This window comes from Octodon degus, unplaced genomic scaffold (assembly GCF_000260255.1).
Source record: "Octodon degus isolate 3935 unplaced genomic scaffold, OctDeg1.0 scaffold00072, whole genome shotgun sequence".
NCBI classification, from domain to species: Eukaryota; Metazoa; Chordata; class Mammalia; order Rodentia; family Octodontidae; genus Octodon; species Octodon degus.
This window is the reverse complement of record NW_004524648.1, coordinates 8,938,396-8,955,963: the sequence shown is the minus strand read 5'-3', so window position 1 is coordinate 8,955,963 and position 17,568 is coordinate 8,938,396. Positions and strand designations below refer to the sequence as shown.

At 37.8% G+C, this 17,568-nt stretch overlaps 1 protein-coding gene across 1 annotated transcript in view; it reads left to right on the top strand.

Annotated features, from left to right (window-relative positions):
• The window catches only part of Myo1d (myosin ID), a 269,339-nt gene that overhangs the window by 37,545 nt on the left and 214,226 nt on the right, over window positions 1-17,568 (top strand). Inside the window, exon 12 of the mRNA XM_023719899.1 lies at window positions 11,978-12,144. Within this exon, the coding sequence (XP_023575667.1) occupies window positions 11,978-12,144 (167 nt within the window). The remainder of the gene's footprint in view (window positions 1-11,977; window positions 12,145-17,568) is intronic.

Genomic DNA, 17,568 nt, shown 5'->3' with positions numbered 1-17,568 from the left:
CTAGAACTGCTTTAAAAAGTGGCAAGAACAATGAAGCAAGGGGAAGTATTTTGAGGGGAATTAAGGGTAATGTGTCTTTTATTGTAATAATTTTTTAAACTTTAAATATTCACCATAGTTTAAATCATACTCATAAAGCTACATAATTGGCTTTCATCGTAAATGTGAATATTCTAAATGGACTACTGGATAGATGAAAAATCCAACTATGTGCTGCTTACAGGAGACCCACTTAAATAACACTATCCAGGAGGCTTTAATATAAAGAGAGAAAGGTAGAGTAAGATATAGCAAGTCATTCCACGTAAAAAAAAATTTTATCAAATTTATTCAATAAAAGAATCACTGGTTAATGTGACACCTGCCTGAGCAACTCTTAGGACAGTCAGTATATAAGCATTCTGCCCAAGTGACACTCAGGGTAAACTGTTACGTGGTTACTGAAAAAGTAGAATTTAGGGATGTGTTAACAGATAGAGACTAGTAATCACAACATAAAAATATTAAAGACAATAAAACCATTTTGAACTGGGCATCTAACAGCATAGCCATAATTATATAAATTCTATAAAGCCAAAACATAAAACCTTAAAACATATTTAAAGGAAAATCAATAAGCTGGGCATGGTGGTGCATGTCTGTGATCCCTGTACTTTGGGAGACTGATCACAAGTTCAAGCCCAGCCTGGGTGACTTTAAGTAAGACCCTGTCACAAACTAACAGATTATAAAAGAGCTGGGGATGTAGTTCAGTGTGAAGGTTTGGGGTCAGTGCTCATTACTGGAAAAGAGGAAAGGAAACTAGGGGAGAGAGAAAGGAAAAGGACAAAGAGAGGAGGGAGGGAGAGAAAGTGATCAGTAAATCTGATTCTAGAGAGAGATTTAAAATCAATTCTGCCAAAAACTGATAAATTGAGCAGATAAAAAATAAGAATGCAAAACTTTTGAAAACCAAATGCAAACTTTGTCTAATAGATGAAAAGAACCTTACACTTGCGGATTAGGAAACATTCTCCTTTCAAGTGTACATGGAACATTTTCAAGAATTGACTGCATGCTAGATCACAAAGGAAGACTCAACTATTTTGGAAGGATATATATATATATATAGATACATTGTCCATCCTCAAAGCGGGTGAAATAAAAGCATTTTTAATGTCCTGGTGAACTTTTAAAAAATGCTCTTCTAAGTAACTCACAGATTGAAGAAGAAACCACATTGGAAATTAAAAAATGTTTGGAGCTACAGTACAAAGAATTTGTTAGAATTTGTAGGACACTACTGAAGTGGTCTATTTGTTATGTCTTTATATAATAAGACTGAAAATAAATGAATTAAGTTCAGCTCAAAAAGCCAGAAGAAGGATTCCAAAGAAAACCTAAGGAAAGAAAAGTAAGAAGATAAGTTTTATAGAAAACTTAAAAATAATAGAAAAATGAAAAAAGTAGCCAAATGGACAAAGCCTTTAAATATTGATAAAGAAAGAATAATATTGTGAATGCAAAAGAGCTAGAACTATAGATACCATAGAGATTTTAACAGTATGTTGTGATTGGATGTCAATCAATTTGAAAACTTTAGTTTTTCTAGGAAAATGTATCAAAATCAATTCAAGAAGAAATAGAAAATCTAAATAAGTCAGTAGGCTTAAAGATCTGAACCACTGATCAGGTAGATATCTACACTCTCCCAACTGTGCCAAAGGACATCAGGGCCAGGTGGTTTTACAGATCTGTTTTTTGAAACTTGTGAAGAGCCAGTGATCCCTATCATGTGCAGGCTGTTTTAGAAGATGAGAAAAGAGGCCACTGTCCAACTCATTTTACAAAAGTAATATTACTCTAATGCAAAATGAATATAAGAAAATAAAATGAGAGCTCTGTTAACTTAGGAACATAGATGGAGAGATCTTAAATCTCTGTAAGCAGGATCGTGTGTGTGTGTGTGAGTGTGTGTGTGTATGTGTGTGTGTATATATATATATATATATATGTATATGAATGAATAATATAATTTCTGACAACATGGTAAATGAAGTACCTACTAATGCCAACTGAAAATAACTAAAAGGTAAAATATAAAAATCTTTTTGTGTGTGTGTGGGGTTCCAGGGATCAAACTCAGGACCTTGTCCCCACCCAGGTAGGTGCTTAAGCCACTGAGCTATATCCCTGGCCCAGAGTATTACTCTTTTTTTTTTTTTTTTTTTGGTACCAGGTATTGAACTCAGGACCTTGCACTTGCCCACTTATGGCACTGAGCTATCTCCCCAGCCCTAAAAAATCAGTATTTTAAATGTAGCTGTGAACTAACAAAAGTAAGGAATATGCAAGCCAGGGGGTGAGTGAATATAGAAGTTAACTGAGTGAAAGGAAAATTACTTAGAGCTCTGCCTTGCAGTGATGTGTTGAAATAGCTAACTCTAAAGATAGGTATTCAAGCCCAGGTTCTTGAAGTGAAGCCCAGGGCCTGCCCAAAGAGGTGTGTCATCTAGGAATTCCACACACGCACGCACACACACACACACACACACACACACACACGCACACAAATAGTTCAGTCTTCAGAGGGCTACCTCTAGAGTGAACTAGAACTAATCAGGGATGGGGAGATAGCTCCATGGTCTAATCACCTGCCTGGCAAGCACAAGGACCGAAGTTCGACTCCCGGTACTATATGCCATGCTGGCCCCTGGTTCCTGGGCTCACTGTGCTGGCCCAAAAACGAGGCGTGGTGGTGCATGCCTGTACTCCCAGCACTGGGGAGGCTGAGACAGGAAGATCACCTCAAGTCTGAGCTGTGTAGCGAGACCCTCTATCAAATAAATAAATAATTAAATTTTTAAATAATGTTTTTTTAAAAAATTTAAGGATATATTACCTCCAAAGAAATAACAAGCTGAGTGAAAATAATTGTAAAACAAAAATTCTATACCTAAAGATTATATTTTTCAAGAAAAAAGTCATCTTTCCAAAAAAATCTGAGTACCAATGTTAGAACCTCATAAAAGAAAATTTAAAGGCTATTAAGATATACATCAGAGAATAGGAAGAATATAGTATAATAAATAAGAAGCTTTTTATTTTATTTTATGTTTTTAGGTTTTGGGGTTTTTTTGTACAGGGTCTCACTACACAGCTCAGACTTGTAGTGATCCTTCAGATTTCTGCCTCCCTAGTGCTGGGACTACAGGCGCATGCCACCACACCTGGACTCCATCATCAGCTCAGTGTGCCCAGGTGCAGGGCCAGTGCGGCATGCGGAGCCAGGGATCAAACCCTAGCCCCTGCACTTACCTAAGCAAGCGCTTAGTCTGCTGAGCCATACCGTCGGCCCTCAGTAAATAAGAGTTTGAAACACAAAAAGAGCAGAGAAATTGGTAAATGTATTCATGCAGTATAAATAATCTGAATTGCAAATACGGACTGTAATTAGATGGCATAACAATAGCACATAACTAAAAGTTTCAGTAATTGTAATTCAAGTGCTTATAGTCATTAGTTTTCAGGAAAATAATAAAAAATTAGTTTAAATTTCAATTCTGATGATTTTAAAATGCATGTTAAATTTTTCTAAGATGATCATTAATACAGTGGTAATAGGTATTTGTGACTTTCAAACCAATAGAGGGAAAAGAAAAGTGAAAATATGAGTAAAAGTAACCCTAAAACCTTACAGAAGAAGAGACAACATAGAAACCTAAGGCCAGTTAAGAAGGCAGAAATGAATCCAAACATCAGTAGCTACACTGAATATATGTAGATAAAAATTGTCAAATACGATTACAGAAAACAGTATGTAGATAGAAAGTATTCACTATTGACATTAAACATAAGGAAATAGAAAAGTTGCAAGTTGAAGTTCATAACAGAAATTCGTGTGGTCTAGATCTCCCTTATCCAGTGTCTCTGAGAGCCTAGTGTTTTTTGGATGTCTTCAGCTCCCTGGGTTAACTCCTCATGTTTCCAGACCAAAGTCCTGTACAGCTTGGGTTCCATCTCCCACCCAGTTCATGCCACCCAGTCAGTGGCTCTGCTCAGCCTGGGACTGTCCTTTGTTGATCAGCAGCAGCTTTGGAGACAAAAAGAGCCCTGGAGGCTGCGCTCCCTCCCTGGATTGTAGTCCTCTTCTGACCTTGGTCAGGTACTTCCTCACTATCTTACTAGGTCTGTGGTGCATGGAAGAGACAGTTTTCCCGTATTTAATCTGGCACCTTTTATGTAGTGACTCGATCAAGGTCAATATGTATGGCATAGTCCTCTAGCAGCAGAATAGGGAACCCCTGACGCCTCACTTCCTCAGAATCTATCCACACAGTGTGTTAAGTGCATGCTTTATCTCCTCACCTAATTGCCTTTTGAATATAGAGAATAGGGTCTATTAATTGTACGTACCTCTTGGTAGCACTACAAAGTGTCATAAACAGATGGCCAGTAAATTATTATGTGAAATGGATTTGCCTTAGCTTGATAGTATAAATAGATGTATATTTCAATGGAGTATCTTCTATCTAAGGCATGTACTGATTGATATACTTTCAAAAATGTTGTTTTTCACATAAAATGTAGCAAAAGACAGGTTTAAAAGTTTAAGAGAATAAGATCACTTGTGAACTTTTACAGTTTAACCTTTATATGACACCAGATTTGTCAAATTTAGGAATTCTTAGGCTGAGTCAGTCTTGATATTTATAAATGAGAGAGGAGGCGGCATTTATAAGTTGAGACAGAACGCTGATTAAATATAGAAAGTATTTCCATTAGATCCTTTATCCAAAGATTTTTATATTACTAAACAGGGTGAAAGGACTTCCCCCCACTCCTTGGTTGGTCATTAGTGTCTCATGCAGTGCTGCCACTTCCTGTGTATAATTACCCAGTGCTGGTACAATTCTATTCAACTGGCTTCTGTTAAGTAAAGTTGCATATACTACTTCAGTTGATTTCTTACACTTAAGATTGCTTTGCCTATGTGATTTCATATATTATTCAGGTCAAAATATTTTCTGATTCACATTTAATGTTTTTGCCCCAAGAAATGTACACACTGATTTTTTTCAAAAGTAGAAGGTCTTCTGAGTGCCTTTTTGCGTTTGATTTCTACCTGATTTTATTTCACCAGAGGATAACTTCTGCATGGTTTCAATTCTTTGAAGTTTATTAAATTTGCCTTTTTATGTTTTGCCTGCTTACTAATTTCTTTGTCAGTGTTGAGAGATATGTTAAAACCCACTTTAATTCTAAATTTGTCTATTGCTCCTTTTAGATCTTCAGTTTTTTCTTTAAATATTTAGAGAATTTTTTACTCACTTTCACTGAGTTTAGGGCTGTTATGTGTTCTAGTGATCGAGTGACATATCATGATGGAAAGTCTATTTCCATATTGCTTTTTACATTTGCATGAATAACACAGCCATACCAGCTTTCCTTTTAGCAAGACTTTCCATGATGTATCTTTTTCATCCTTTTACTTTCAATCTCTTTTATCCTCTTATTTCAAAATATGCCTGTCATGAAAGTGTATAGTTAGTTTAGATTTTTCAGTCCACCCTGGCAATCTTTTATCTTTTAGTCCATTTACTTTTTTTTTTTTTAATTGTAGTTAGTATGGGGTCTACAGGGTCTCACTCTGCAGATCGGACTTGTAGTGATCCTCCTGTTTTCAGCCTCCCAGGTGCTGGGATTACAGGCATACACTACCATGCCCAGTCTCAATTGCCATCTCAGTGCACCTCCGAGGCAGGGCCAGCATGCACTCCAGGGATCGAACCCCAGTCCCTGTGCTCTGCCTAAGCAGGTGCTTTAGTCCACTGAGCTATCTGGCCAGCCCTGGTAATACTTTTAAAGTTGTTACTGTATGTTGCATTTAAATCAACCATTTTCTCAGTGCTCTTTGACCTTTTTAAATTTTTGTTTCTTTCCATTCTAACTTAGTTTATTGTAGGCAAATGTGAACAAAACTCTATTCCATTCTAACTTAGTTTGTTGTAGGCAAATGTGAACAAAACTCTATTCCTCTGCTTGACAAATTAAATTTCTAAGCTTCTCCTTGCACCTGAACTGTCACCTGACCTCTCTGTGGACTCCTGCAAGTACCCTGCACTTCCTGGTAGCCTGCTTTGTTCCTGTCCTTCCAGGGAGATTGGTGCCAAATATGGCCTATGGCTCTTTTCGGGTCAGAATGTTTAGTTGGACCTAAAAGTCATCATCCCACCTCCCCAGGTATTACAATTATTTCTATTATTTGATTTATTCCTGTCATTATTTTAGAAGATTTATAAGTTACTTGCCTTATTATAATATTCTTAAAAATCAATAATCTCATATTCCTTAATATTTTTATCTTCTTTCTGGACAATGGAAGGCAATCAAACATCCTAATTTCATTTATCACTTCAGATCTTTTTTTTATCACCTCAGATCTTATATATTATTATTGGTTGGATTTTTAAATTTATGTATAAATATATATATATCATATTAAAATATATACTTAAGGCAAGTATATATTTCTGTGATGATGACACATGTATCTATTTAGATTTATTCAGTCATTTATCATTTACTTCTTTTCCTTCTATTATTGATGTTTCATTTGGGATCATTTTCTTTTGCTTGAACTTTACCTTGTTGTTCTTGAAATCTCATGGTGACAGATTCTGCTTTTGTTGGCCCAAAATATTTTTATATAGTTTTCATTCTTGAAGAATGTCTTTGCTGATGTAAAGTTCTAGGTTAACATATCTTTCAACACTTCAAAGATAATACTCCTTTGTGTTGTGGATTACTCAGTTTCTTTTGAGTTGTCATGTATCAGTCTGTTTAGTTCTCCTTAAAGCAAGCTGTCATCTCCCTCCACCCCCTGCTTTTCTTCATTGTGCAGAAACTTTACTATAATGTGCTATGGTGTGTGCATAGGGGTGAATCTGGTTGAATTTGTAGGACTTCTTCAGTTTGTAGCCTTTTTTTGTTTTTTGTTTGTTTCTTTGTTTTTTTTTTCACTTTTAGAAAGTTCTTAGCTATTATCCTTCCAATTTATTCTTCTACCTTCAGGAAGAAGTCTCCTTCAGGACTCCAGCTACACAGACCATTTTCATTACGTCTTATATGTCTCTTACTATCCTTCCTTTTTTATCTTTTGTCTCTGTGCTTCATTCTAGGAAATTTCTTCTTATCTATATTTTAGTTCACTTACTTGTTCTTTAGCCATTTTTAATTTGCTCCTTGACTAATCTGAGTGCTTAATTGCCATTACTGTGCTTTTCAACTCTGGATTTTCCACTTGCTTTGGTCTCTCTCTCTCTCTCTCTCTCTCTCTCTCTCTCTCTCTCTCTCTTTCTCTTTCTCTTTCTCTTTCTGGGTGGGGGATAGTTTGTTTCTATACAAAATCCTCAGTTTTGCCTCTACCATCTTCAATATAGTAAGCACAGCTATTTTCATGTTTATAATATGCTGTCTAGACTTCTATGCGTTTCTGTTTTGTTGTTGTTTTTAATGTATGTTGTGTTTTTTCCTAACATGTCTGGATCTTGTTTTTTGTTGTTCCAAATTTTATATTTTTAAATTATTCATAGAAGTAATGAAGCCCAAGTTTATGTCACTTTTTGCTCATGAAAGATTAACATTTGTTATTTATGAACATTTGTATTACAAACAGGCATTTCCAATTTCAAGGTCAGAGGTGATTCAGAGTTGAACTGTGGGACCTGTAAGTCATTGCCTGCTTCTGACTGGCATCAGTTTCTCCTTTTCAGCCATTTATTCTCTTTCCTGCCAGAACCATTAGTCAGAGCCCCATCCACTGTTTCCGAGGTTAGCAAATTCCCCTAGGCAAAAGCAAGTCTCAACCCTGAGTGCTCCTTCATGCTATTCTTACTTTCTTGGATTCCAGCCTAGAAGTTCTCCACTGTCTTGTTAATTCACCAATGTCTTAAGGCAAATGTTTTTATATTTTGTTAACCTATTCTAGTAATACCCAGCATGAGTATTTGAATTGTATAATCTTTCATTATTCAAAGTGGAAGACCTAACCATTGTTTCATTAATTAAATAATTAGGTCCAACAAGACTTTACATAGCTAGCTAATAGCAGAGACAATCCAGGTATCCTGATTCTATACACATAATCTGTTACACCAGCACTCAAACAGGCAGATGGATCTATTAGCATTTTGGCATTTATTATGCTCAGTGCCACCTTTCTTGGTTGATTGAACATGCACTAAACACCCATTATTCTAGGAAACTCACAGAAAATCCTCAAGCAAGCAATGTCTTCTCCTTACTTCCCTATCTAGTTGAGGTTGATTTATTATAACCCCTTGTAAAAAGGGAGCTATATGTGAATGCTCCAGTTGAAAACCATTATAGGTTTAGTAAAATCCAATTGCCTTCACTTTGTTTGGTTTGGAGAGTGAGTGTGGGTGTGTTTGAGGTACTCGGGATTGAACCTAGGACCTGATGCATTCTAGACAGTAGTCTCCTATCTTTTTAGTATGAGAGACCAGTCTCATGGAAGACAGTTTTTCTAAGGATGGAGAGGAAGGGATTAGGTTTTTTGGTGGGTTTTTTTTTAAATGTTTGCCATACATAACTACGTTCTCCAGTGCTAGCATCACCACTGCAGCTCTGCTCAGATAAGGCATTAGATTTTCATAAGGAGTACACAACCTCGATCCTTGGCATGTACAGTTTGTGGTACAGTTCATGCTCCTGTAAGAATCTAAAGCCACCATTTATCAGACAAGTAGCTGAGCTCGGGAAATAATGCAAGCAATGGAGAATGGCTTGGAACGCAGATGAAACTTTGCTCTTGCCTGTTGTGCAGTCCAGTTCCTGACAGGCTGTGGACCTGTACCAGTTTGTGGCCTGAGAGTTGAGAACCCCTGTTAGACAAGCACTCTACCACTGAGTTACACAGTATCTTACCCTCTCCCCTTTTTATATTTTTTCTTTTAATTTCTCTTTGATACAGGGTCTTGATGAGTTGCCCAGGCTGGCCCCAAACCTGGGATCCTCTTGCCTTAGCTTCCCAAATAGCCGGGATTAGAGGCAACTGGAATCTTTTTTTGGTGCCAGGAATTGAAATCAGGGTCTCATGCTTGCCAGGCAATCACTGTGCTTCTGAACTACACCCCTGGCCCCATCATATTTTTAAAGTAGAATTATACTTCTGCATTATAATAATACTGTTTTTTATGCATTATAATAATATAGATCCTCCACTTAAATATACAGAAATTGGAAGTCTAAGCTAAGGGTTGGTGTTCTACAATAGGAAAAGATCATTCTTTCTTTGTCCATTGATGTATAATATTAAAATGGAGTACCTGATGCAACAGCAATTTATTATTCCCTATTCTTCATTGAGTTTGCTGGGCTTTGTTTTGTTGGACTCACCGACCAGGCCAGTCAGCTGGGGCTGAATGATCTAACATGTCTCACCTAAAGGGCCTGGCTGGATGACCAGACATCCTTCTTCATGTCATGTTTAGTCCTAGCTTTCTTTACATGCTCAAAGAAGTAGTTTATAAGAGGAAAATTAGACTTTCAAGGGCAGGTGTCCAGAAGGGTCACTTCTGCCTTACTGTCTTTGTAAAACAAGTCACAAGGCCAGCCCATGCTCACCAGTGGTGTAGAACCTCCATCTCCTATGGAGAAATAAGGTAGATATTTTGATCATCATTTTCATTCTCTATACAGGATGAGATTATTTTTAAAAGACAGGTGTGAGAGGCAGAAGAGAAGCTCCTGCATTACAACACTAGCAAGGTGTCCAACAGTTCAGCTCCCTCTGATACTACCCAGAGTTAGTGTCAGATCCAACAAGTTAAAGTCCCCAGAAAGATTGCCCTGGACTTCAGATGGCTGTATGTGGGCACAAATTTGAGGGTTGGAATGACTCCTCTTCAGGTATGATAATTTGATAAAATGATTCACAGAACCGAGGAAAATGCTAGTTATGGTAACAGCTTTTTTCTAAAAGATGCAAATAAAGTGCCAGGTGTAGTGATACATAGGTTGACAAGATTTGGAAGCAATGTGCCTGGTGGCTTTTGTCTCCAGGGAGTCAGGCTGTGTACCTCATCTGTGTATTTATTGCTTACCAACCAGGGAGCTCCTACAAGCCTCAATGTCCTGAGTTTTTATTAGGGTTTCATTACATAGGCATGACTGATTAAATCATTGGCCATATGGTTGAACTAAGTGTCCATGTATTTTATTAGTATTATACTTAATACTTTATTATTTATTATGCAAAAGCTCTCCCAGGATGCCCATATCCTAACTCCCAGAACCTATAAACTTATTATGTTATACAATACAGTAGAATTAAGATTGCAAATGGAGTTAAGGCTGCTAATCAGCAGACCTTAAAATAAGGGATTATCCTGGGTTATTCAGGTGGGTCCAGTTTAATCACAGGAGTCCTTGTGAGGAACAGAAAGGCAGTAGTATCAGAACCAGACAGATGGAATTATGAGAGACCCAACCGAACATTGCTGGCTTTAAAGATCAGAGGGAGTTCTGAGCCCAAGTGGGTGCACAGTCCTGTGGAAGAAAGCAAATTGTGCCTTAGATCTTTCTGAAAGTTACAATTTAGGGCTGGCCAGATAGCTCAGTAGACTAAGGGCCTATTAGGCAAGCTCAGGGACCAGGGTTCGATCCACAGTACCACATGTGTGCTGGCCCCACCCCTGGGCATGCTGAGCCAGCCAGGCATGGTGGCACATTCTTGTAATCCCAGCACTGGGGAGGCTGAAAACAGAAGAATCACTGAGTCTGAGCTGCATAGTGAGACCCTGTACCAAATATACTGAAAATCACAACTTTACTGATACCTTGATTTTATCCCATTAACTTTCAGACTTATTTCCTCTAGATTTGTAAGATAATGAAATTGTGTTGTTCTAAGTTGCTAAATTTGTGATAATCTGCACGGCAACAATAGGAAGCTAATACAATTGGGCTTATATAAAAAAGAGAATGACATTACTTTTTGCCATATAAGGAACATGATTCATATACAATTGCACCTTCTTTTTTAGATGTAGGAGACTGTTATTCTGTTCAAAATGTAAATCAATTCACATTCTTCAAATCTCTCCCACTTCTTAAATTATTTGCTACCCTTTGCCACCTCAAGCCCTCTGTGGAGCACCAAACTGCCTAATTTAACTACCCAGGATTCTATGTCTTAATTAGAGTGCTTCTGTGCATCTGATGCATAACAGATTCAGAGAGGAGAGAGAAACTCTATGTAGTAATAAGTAGGATATATTTGACCTCATGGATTCATCCAGTGATAATTTATTCATTATCCTCAGTGTACCAGGATCTATGCCAACCATGGTTTTATATTTAACATGATTTATGATCTGATGCATGGTACAAAACTTAATTGGCACAGAAAGAATTTCCAGCTGGGCTCTTTCATGGAATACTGACACCTACAGGTGGTTTTTATAATTTCTTGACCTGCCTTAATCTTGAGAGTCTCATTTTGCAATGATGATGACAGTGATGAGGATGACAGTAATAATTTCTAATACGTAAGGAGCAGTTTGTATGTACCAGAGCTGACCTAAATATTTTGCATTGTTCATCATATTTGATTTTTATTTGCCACAGTTACTGCTTTTTCTTTTGAATTATTCCCTTGATGACTTTAATCCTGTCTCCTTAAATGCCCAAAAACTTGATGTTCACATGTCTCAATTCTTTACTTCCTAGTTTTATCCCTTCTGGTATTTTTGATGACTTCTAAATTATAGTAAAATAAAAACATAGCTGAGTATATGGGAACTTCTGACCTTGAATTGAAAGAGAAAAAATAACTGTTTATTCACAAGTATATGCCTGAGAAATCAGAGGCACTGAGCTTCATTTGGTACAATTAACACTAATTGCATGTTAGTGTCCCTAGTCAGGGAATTTTCTCCAGTGAAACTTATCATTTACTGATTTGTTTCTTTAGGAACCATATTATGTACGTTGCATCAAACCCAATGACAAAAAGTCCCCACAGATATTTGATGAAGAACGCTGTCGGCATCAAGTAGAATACCTTGGGCTCCTGGAAAATGTCAGAGTCCGTCGGGCAGGTTTTGCCTTCCGTCAGACCTATGAAAAGTTTCTTCACAGGTGAGAGTAGACCCAGCAAAGATGCCTAATGGCACATGGAAAATGGAGAGTTATGGGGTCCTGCCCACGTATGACAGTGCATCAGCACCTGTTAGGCCATCTGTGAATATTTGCTGAGTGAACAGAAGAGTTGAAACTGCAAGTATGTGATACTTTCTCAGAGTCAGTAGGAGTCCCTAGTGGCTGTTTAACCATGTGGGCAGAATGTGGGCCTTATAGCACAATCAAACATGGTTTTAGAGTCCAGGTTGGAATCTCAGCTGTGCCACTTACTTGCTCAATGATGTTAGTCCAGAAGTTCAGTTTCTTTGATCCTGTTTCTACATCTATAAAATGAGTATAATAATACTTCATAGACCTGTTACTGTGGTGATTAAATTAGACTAAATAAAAAGCCTAGATTCCTGGCATATAACAGATATAGCACTTGATTAATGCTGCATGTTACTGGTATTGGTAATTATCATAAAAATAGAATATGATGAAGTTAAGCATGGAGACTCTGATGTTAGTCCTCCTGGTTTGAATCCTGGCTTGGCCATTTTTAGTCACATGACCTTGGTCAAGTCCCATAACTTTTCTATGCCTTGTAGTAACTACATTGAAGGGTTTCTACAGGATTAAGTGAGATATTTGTAGATACCTGACATATGGTAGTCAATTAATAAGAAATTTATTGCTGTTGTTAGTTTATAATTAATAATGGCAATGATAGTTGGCAACTGAGAATTAGAATGTTTTAAATTCTTTTTATAATTTTTTTATTAAAGCACCTGCAAGCAGGCACAGGGCCCTGGGTTTGATCCCCCGGCCTGCCGTGCCAGCCCCACCCCCCAGGCATGCTGAGACAGCAATTGGGACTGGGTGTGGTGGTACATGCCTGTAATCCCAGCTCTTGGGAGGCTGTAAACAGGCAGATCATTACGAGTCCGATCTAGTAGTGAGACCCTAAACACCTTATAGACCTTTCCCTAAAATTAAAAAAAAAAAAATTATTACTATGTAATTGCTGTACATAGTATTCACACTCATTGTAGGGACTTTGTACCTGTATATAATATCTCTTAATTCTTCTTTCCCCCCCCATGTCTCTCCCCTTCCTTCAACCTACCTTTCCCTCCTAATTTAAAGAAGTTAAACTGTTTATTTTTAAATATTTATGGACAATTTTCTATATTCTGAACCACAGTTTATCAAATACAATGAATAAACACATAAAATAAAGATGAGAAAAGTACAGAGAATTCTGATAGTTAGGTGGTTGTTCAGAAGACTTTGAGGAGATAACAATTATGGGGGAGCCAGACATAGAGAGGTCAGTGAAGTCAGAAGGTAGAGGAAAGCTGGGCACAGTGACATGCAGGAGGCTGAGGCAAGGAGATTTCTGTGAGTTCAGAGCCAGCCTAAGCTATAGTGAATTCCAGACCTACCTGAACCAGCTAGACTCTATTTCCAAAAAACAAGATGGAACAGAGGGAACAGTCATGGAAAAGGCTGCCCTGCAGTGATGAGTATGGCATTTTGTGCACCTAATGTAGTCCCGATGGTTGGAGGACGCTGAATGAGAGGTGTGGGGTAAGAAAAGAGCAGATGTAGATGGGGACCACATTGTGTTGAACTTTGCGATCAGCCCGAGCCATTCAGGTTTTGGCTAAGTATGATTTAAAAGCCACTGATAGATTTTAACCATGGAGTGGCAGCCTTGCGGATTATCTTGAAGGAATCACTGTGCCTACTGTGTGAGTTAAAAACAGGGAAACACTTAGGGACACTCTTATTAGAATCCAGGAGAGGTAGCTTTAGAATAATATTTTCAGGGGCTGGGGAGATGGCTCAGTGGAATAAGCGCTTCCCTGGCAAGCACAAGGGCCTGAGTTCAATCCCTGGTTCCGCAAAAAAAAAAATAATAATAATATTTTCAACAAGGGATTATTGTAGACTAAAAGGTAGTGAACAAAGTCAGAACACAGGGTGGGGGTAAAGTTACTCATAGGTGCATTGGCTATGAAGAGAGAAGTGACAAGTAGACTTGGGTTTAGCACCTGGGATGAGCATGATACCCTTTGCTGACATGAAATCACATAAGAGAAGTTTGGAGAGGAATAGGAGCAAGGATAGAATCATGTTCTCTTGACTGTATTACCTTTGAGATGCTTACTAAACATCTAAGTGAAAATATTAAGGGAACTATTGATATGTGTTCTAGAATTTGAGAAAGAAGTCAGGCTGCAGACAGATTTTGGAATCACTGGTAGGTAGATAATACATAAAGCTTTAGGACTGAATAAAAAAGAGGCCAAGGCTGGGGCGATAGCTCAGCAGCATAAGCACCTGCCTGACAAGGACAAGGTCCTGAATTCAATTCCTGGTGCTGCATGTGGTGCTGGGCCCAAAACTGGGCGTGTTGGCGCATGCCTGTAATCCCAGCACTAGGGAGGCTGAGACAGGAGGATTGCTAGGAGTCCAAACTGCATAGCGAGACCCTGTATCCAAAGAATAAAAATAAAATACAAAAAAAAAAAAAGAGGAGGCCCCTGACAGTATGTAGGTTTTGTGGTTGGTCTGATGGAAAGAAACTAGCAAAGAGAAGAGAAGGGCAGCTGGTGAGGTAGAAGGAAACCAAAAGAGGATTATGTCTCAGAAGCCAAGAGAAGAGGGCGTTTTGAGAGGAAACATGTTGTCGACAAGTCAAGTGTTGCTGTGCAACTAAGAAAAGCAGAAGCCTAAGCATTAGCTTTGGCATCATAGAGGTCAAAAGGGAAAACAGCAGAGCCCAATTTGAACAGGATGGGAAGGAGAAATGAGAAATGATATCCCTACAATAGCAACAGAAGTGCTGCTATGCCTATGCAGAAAAACTGGAACGCATCACTGGACAAGGATGTGAGATCAGGAGATACTAGAAAATGGATGCAAGTGAGGATGATTCACGAAAGAGGGAGGAAACCCATGACCCAGGAGAGAAGGGAGGTGCAGTAATTACAGTGATAGCATCCTGGAGATAGCAAGAAGGAGTGGAATCACAAACACACAGGAGCAGGGACATTGCCCATAGCAACAGGACACTAGGCAGAGAACACAAATACAGATCAGGAAGATCAGCAGCTTCACTGGAAGCAAAGATGAAAATGTTCTTGTCTTATTTCTTCTCTGTTCTTAATGACGTGTGAGGCGAAGTCATGAGCTGAGAGTGAGCAAGTGGTAGGAGATGTGGTGAAGAAGGTTTGGAGGAAAATGAGAAGACTCATTTTAGTGACTGGAAAAGCTTGGGTTTGTTTAAAACAACTGTGGTCAGGGAGAACTGAGTGTCCATTTGAGATGTGAGTTTAGAAAAATAAGATGAGACCACCTAGTATTGTAAGATTTCTCCACTAGTATTCAGTGACTTGTGTGTAGAAGTAGCAATTTATGCTGAATGGGTATTCTTAAATAGAATGGATAAAACTCCACAGCATAATATCCTGGAAAATTGAAATTTAATTTTATATTAATTTAAAGGTTATGTTCAAAACTGACCATTTTTCCTGTTGAAGCCACACTGTTGTTTATCTTTTTACATTGAGACTATATAGCAAGAAATATTTCATGAGTAATGATATATTCATCTAAGTCTTAATTGCAAACTGTCAAGTTATATTATTAGACAGGTTACTAGTCTACTTTGTGCTTGGAAAATTCTGCAAGTGATCAGAATAGGATTTGTTTTTGTGTTGTCGCTTATAGAAAATAAGCAGAAGATGAATGTTAGAATGAACACTGTGCAGTGTAAATATAAGATGGGGTTGAACTGAAAAATGTATTTCCATGAGATGCAGAAGAAGCCATGCAAGCAGTTGAAACAAGTGAATTGTGAGAAAACTAGATTTAGAGGGGACAAAGAATTTGCAGATTGTATCTTTACCTACTTTTAATCGCTTTTTGGACTTACTTTAAACTTGAAAAGTGTTGGTGTTTATTTTGAACATAAAAAATATCCTGTAGGAGCCGGGGAGATGGCTCAATGGAGTAAGCGCTTCCCTAGCAAGCGCAAGGGACTGGGTTCAATCCCTGGTTCCTTAAAAAAAAACAAAAACCTGTAAATAAGATTAGAAAAATATTTTTAATACTCATGTAAAAATAGAACAGAAACATGAAGTACCTATGAATTTCAAATCCAGTGGTTTTTGTAGTACAAGTTTAACTGGCCCATTTGCACTCTACAACATCTCCAAATGATTCAAAATATGTATATTTAAAACTAAGTGAATGCATAGCCAAGCTGTGGAATCAGGAAGAGAGATTCTCAGTGAACTTTAAAGATTCGAGTTACTCTTTTTTGGGGGTGGTGGGTGTTACCAGAAATTGAACTCAAGACCTCACACTTGCCAGGCAGGTGCTGCATCACTGAACTAAACCCCCCAGCCCACGAGTTACTCTTAAATATAGTACGAAGTAGACATAAAGACCTAGGTGCAGCCAGTGTCACAGGTGTAAGTGAAGCCTGGACTGTGAGAACTGAGCTGCCCTCTAGGACCAGCCCAACAGGTTTTATCATAACCTGAAGCAGCAGGAAGTTGCCACAGTGGCAGGACAAGTGACCACAGCCACAAGGGAGGTAAAGCCCATCAAACAGGATTACCAAAAGGAAGACAGAATAGAGGGAAAGCACTGTTCAAACCATGGCCAAGAATTTGCCTAAACTGAAAAACATAAATTTCATTATTAACATCTGACCAATTAGAGAAAGGAGTAGTATCTTCATACTGGAGAAAATGAAGTTCATATTTAGAATTATATTGCATTCCAAAATGCCGTTCAAGGTGTAAAATTTAAAAAAGCATTTTATGACACATCCAGAAGTTTAGTATTCATAGAAGCCCTCTGAAGAAAATCTTCCAGAGGTTATATTTCAGCAAAAGAAAGATGAAAAAAGAAGGAAAACATGAGATGCAGAAACCATACAGGAAAAATAAATCAGAAAAAAAAAGTTTAAATCTAAAAAAAGTATTGTTTGTAAGGAGAGAAAGTCATTAGTAATAATCCAGAACTACAGCTAGGAATAATAAATGAGGGTAAGAAGTAAGTAAGAACTTATATTCTGTTTATAGAAAGGACATATACAATGATTAAATAGGAAAAAATAATTTATATGTTTTGAAATTTTTAAGAGAATTACAATGATAGCCATTAAGCTTTTGAATACATACCATGCACCACGTTAAGCTTTCTGCATGTGGTGTGTTACGAGAACTGACAGCCACATGAGAAAGGTATGTTACCTTCATTTTACAAAATTAATGATGAAAAAAATGTAAAACTTTATTACAGGAGACACATTGCCATTAATAGCCCCATACTATACTCCACCTGGCTTTAAGCATGTTTCCCTTTGTTCTTGCCACTTTGCGGACCAGTTGTGGAAGTCCTCTTTTTTTTTTTTTTTTT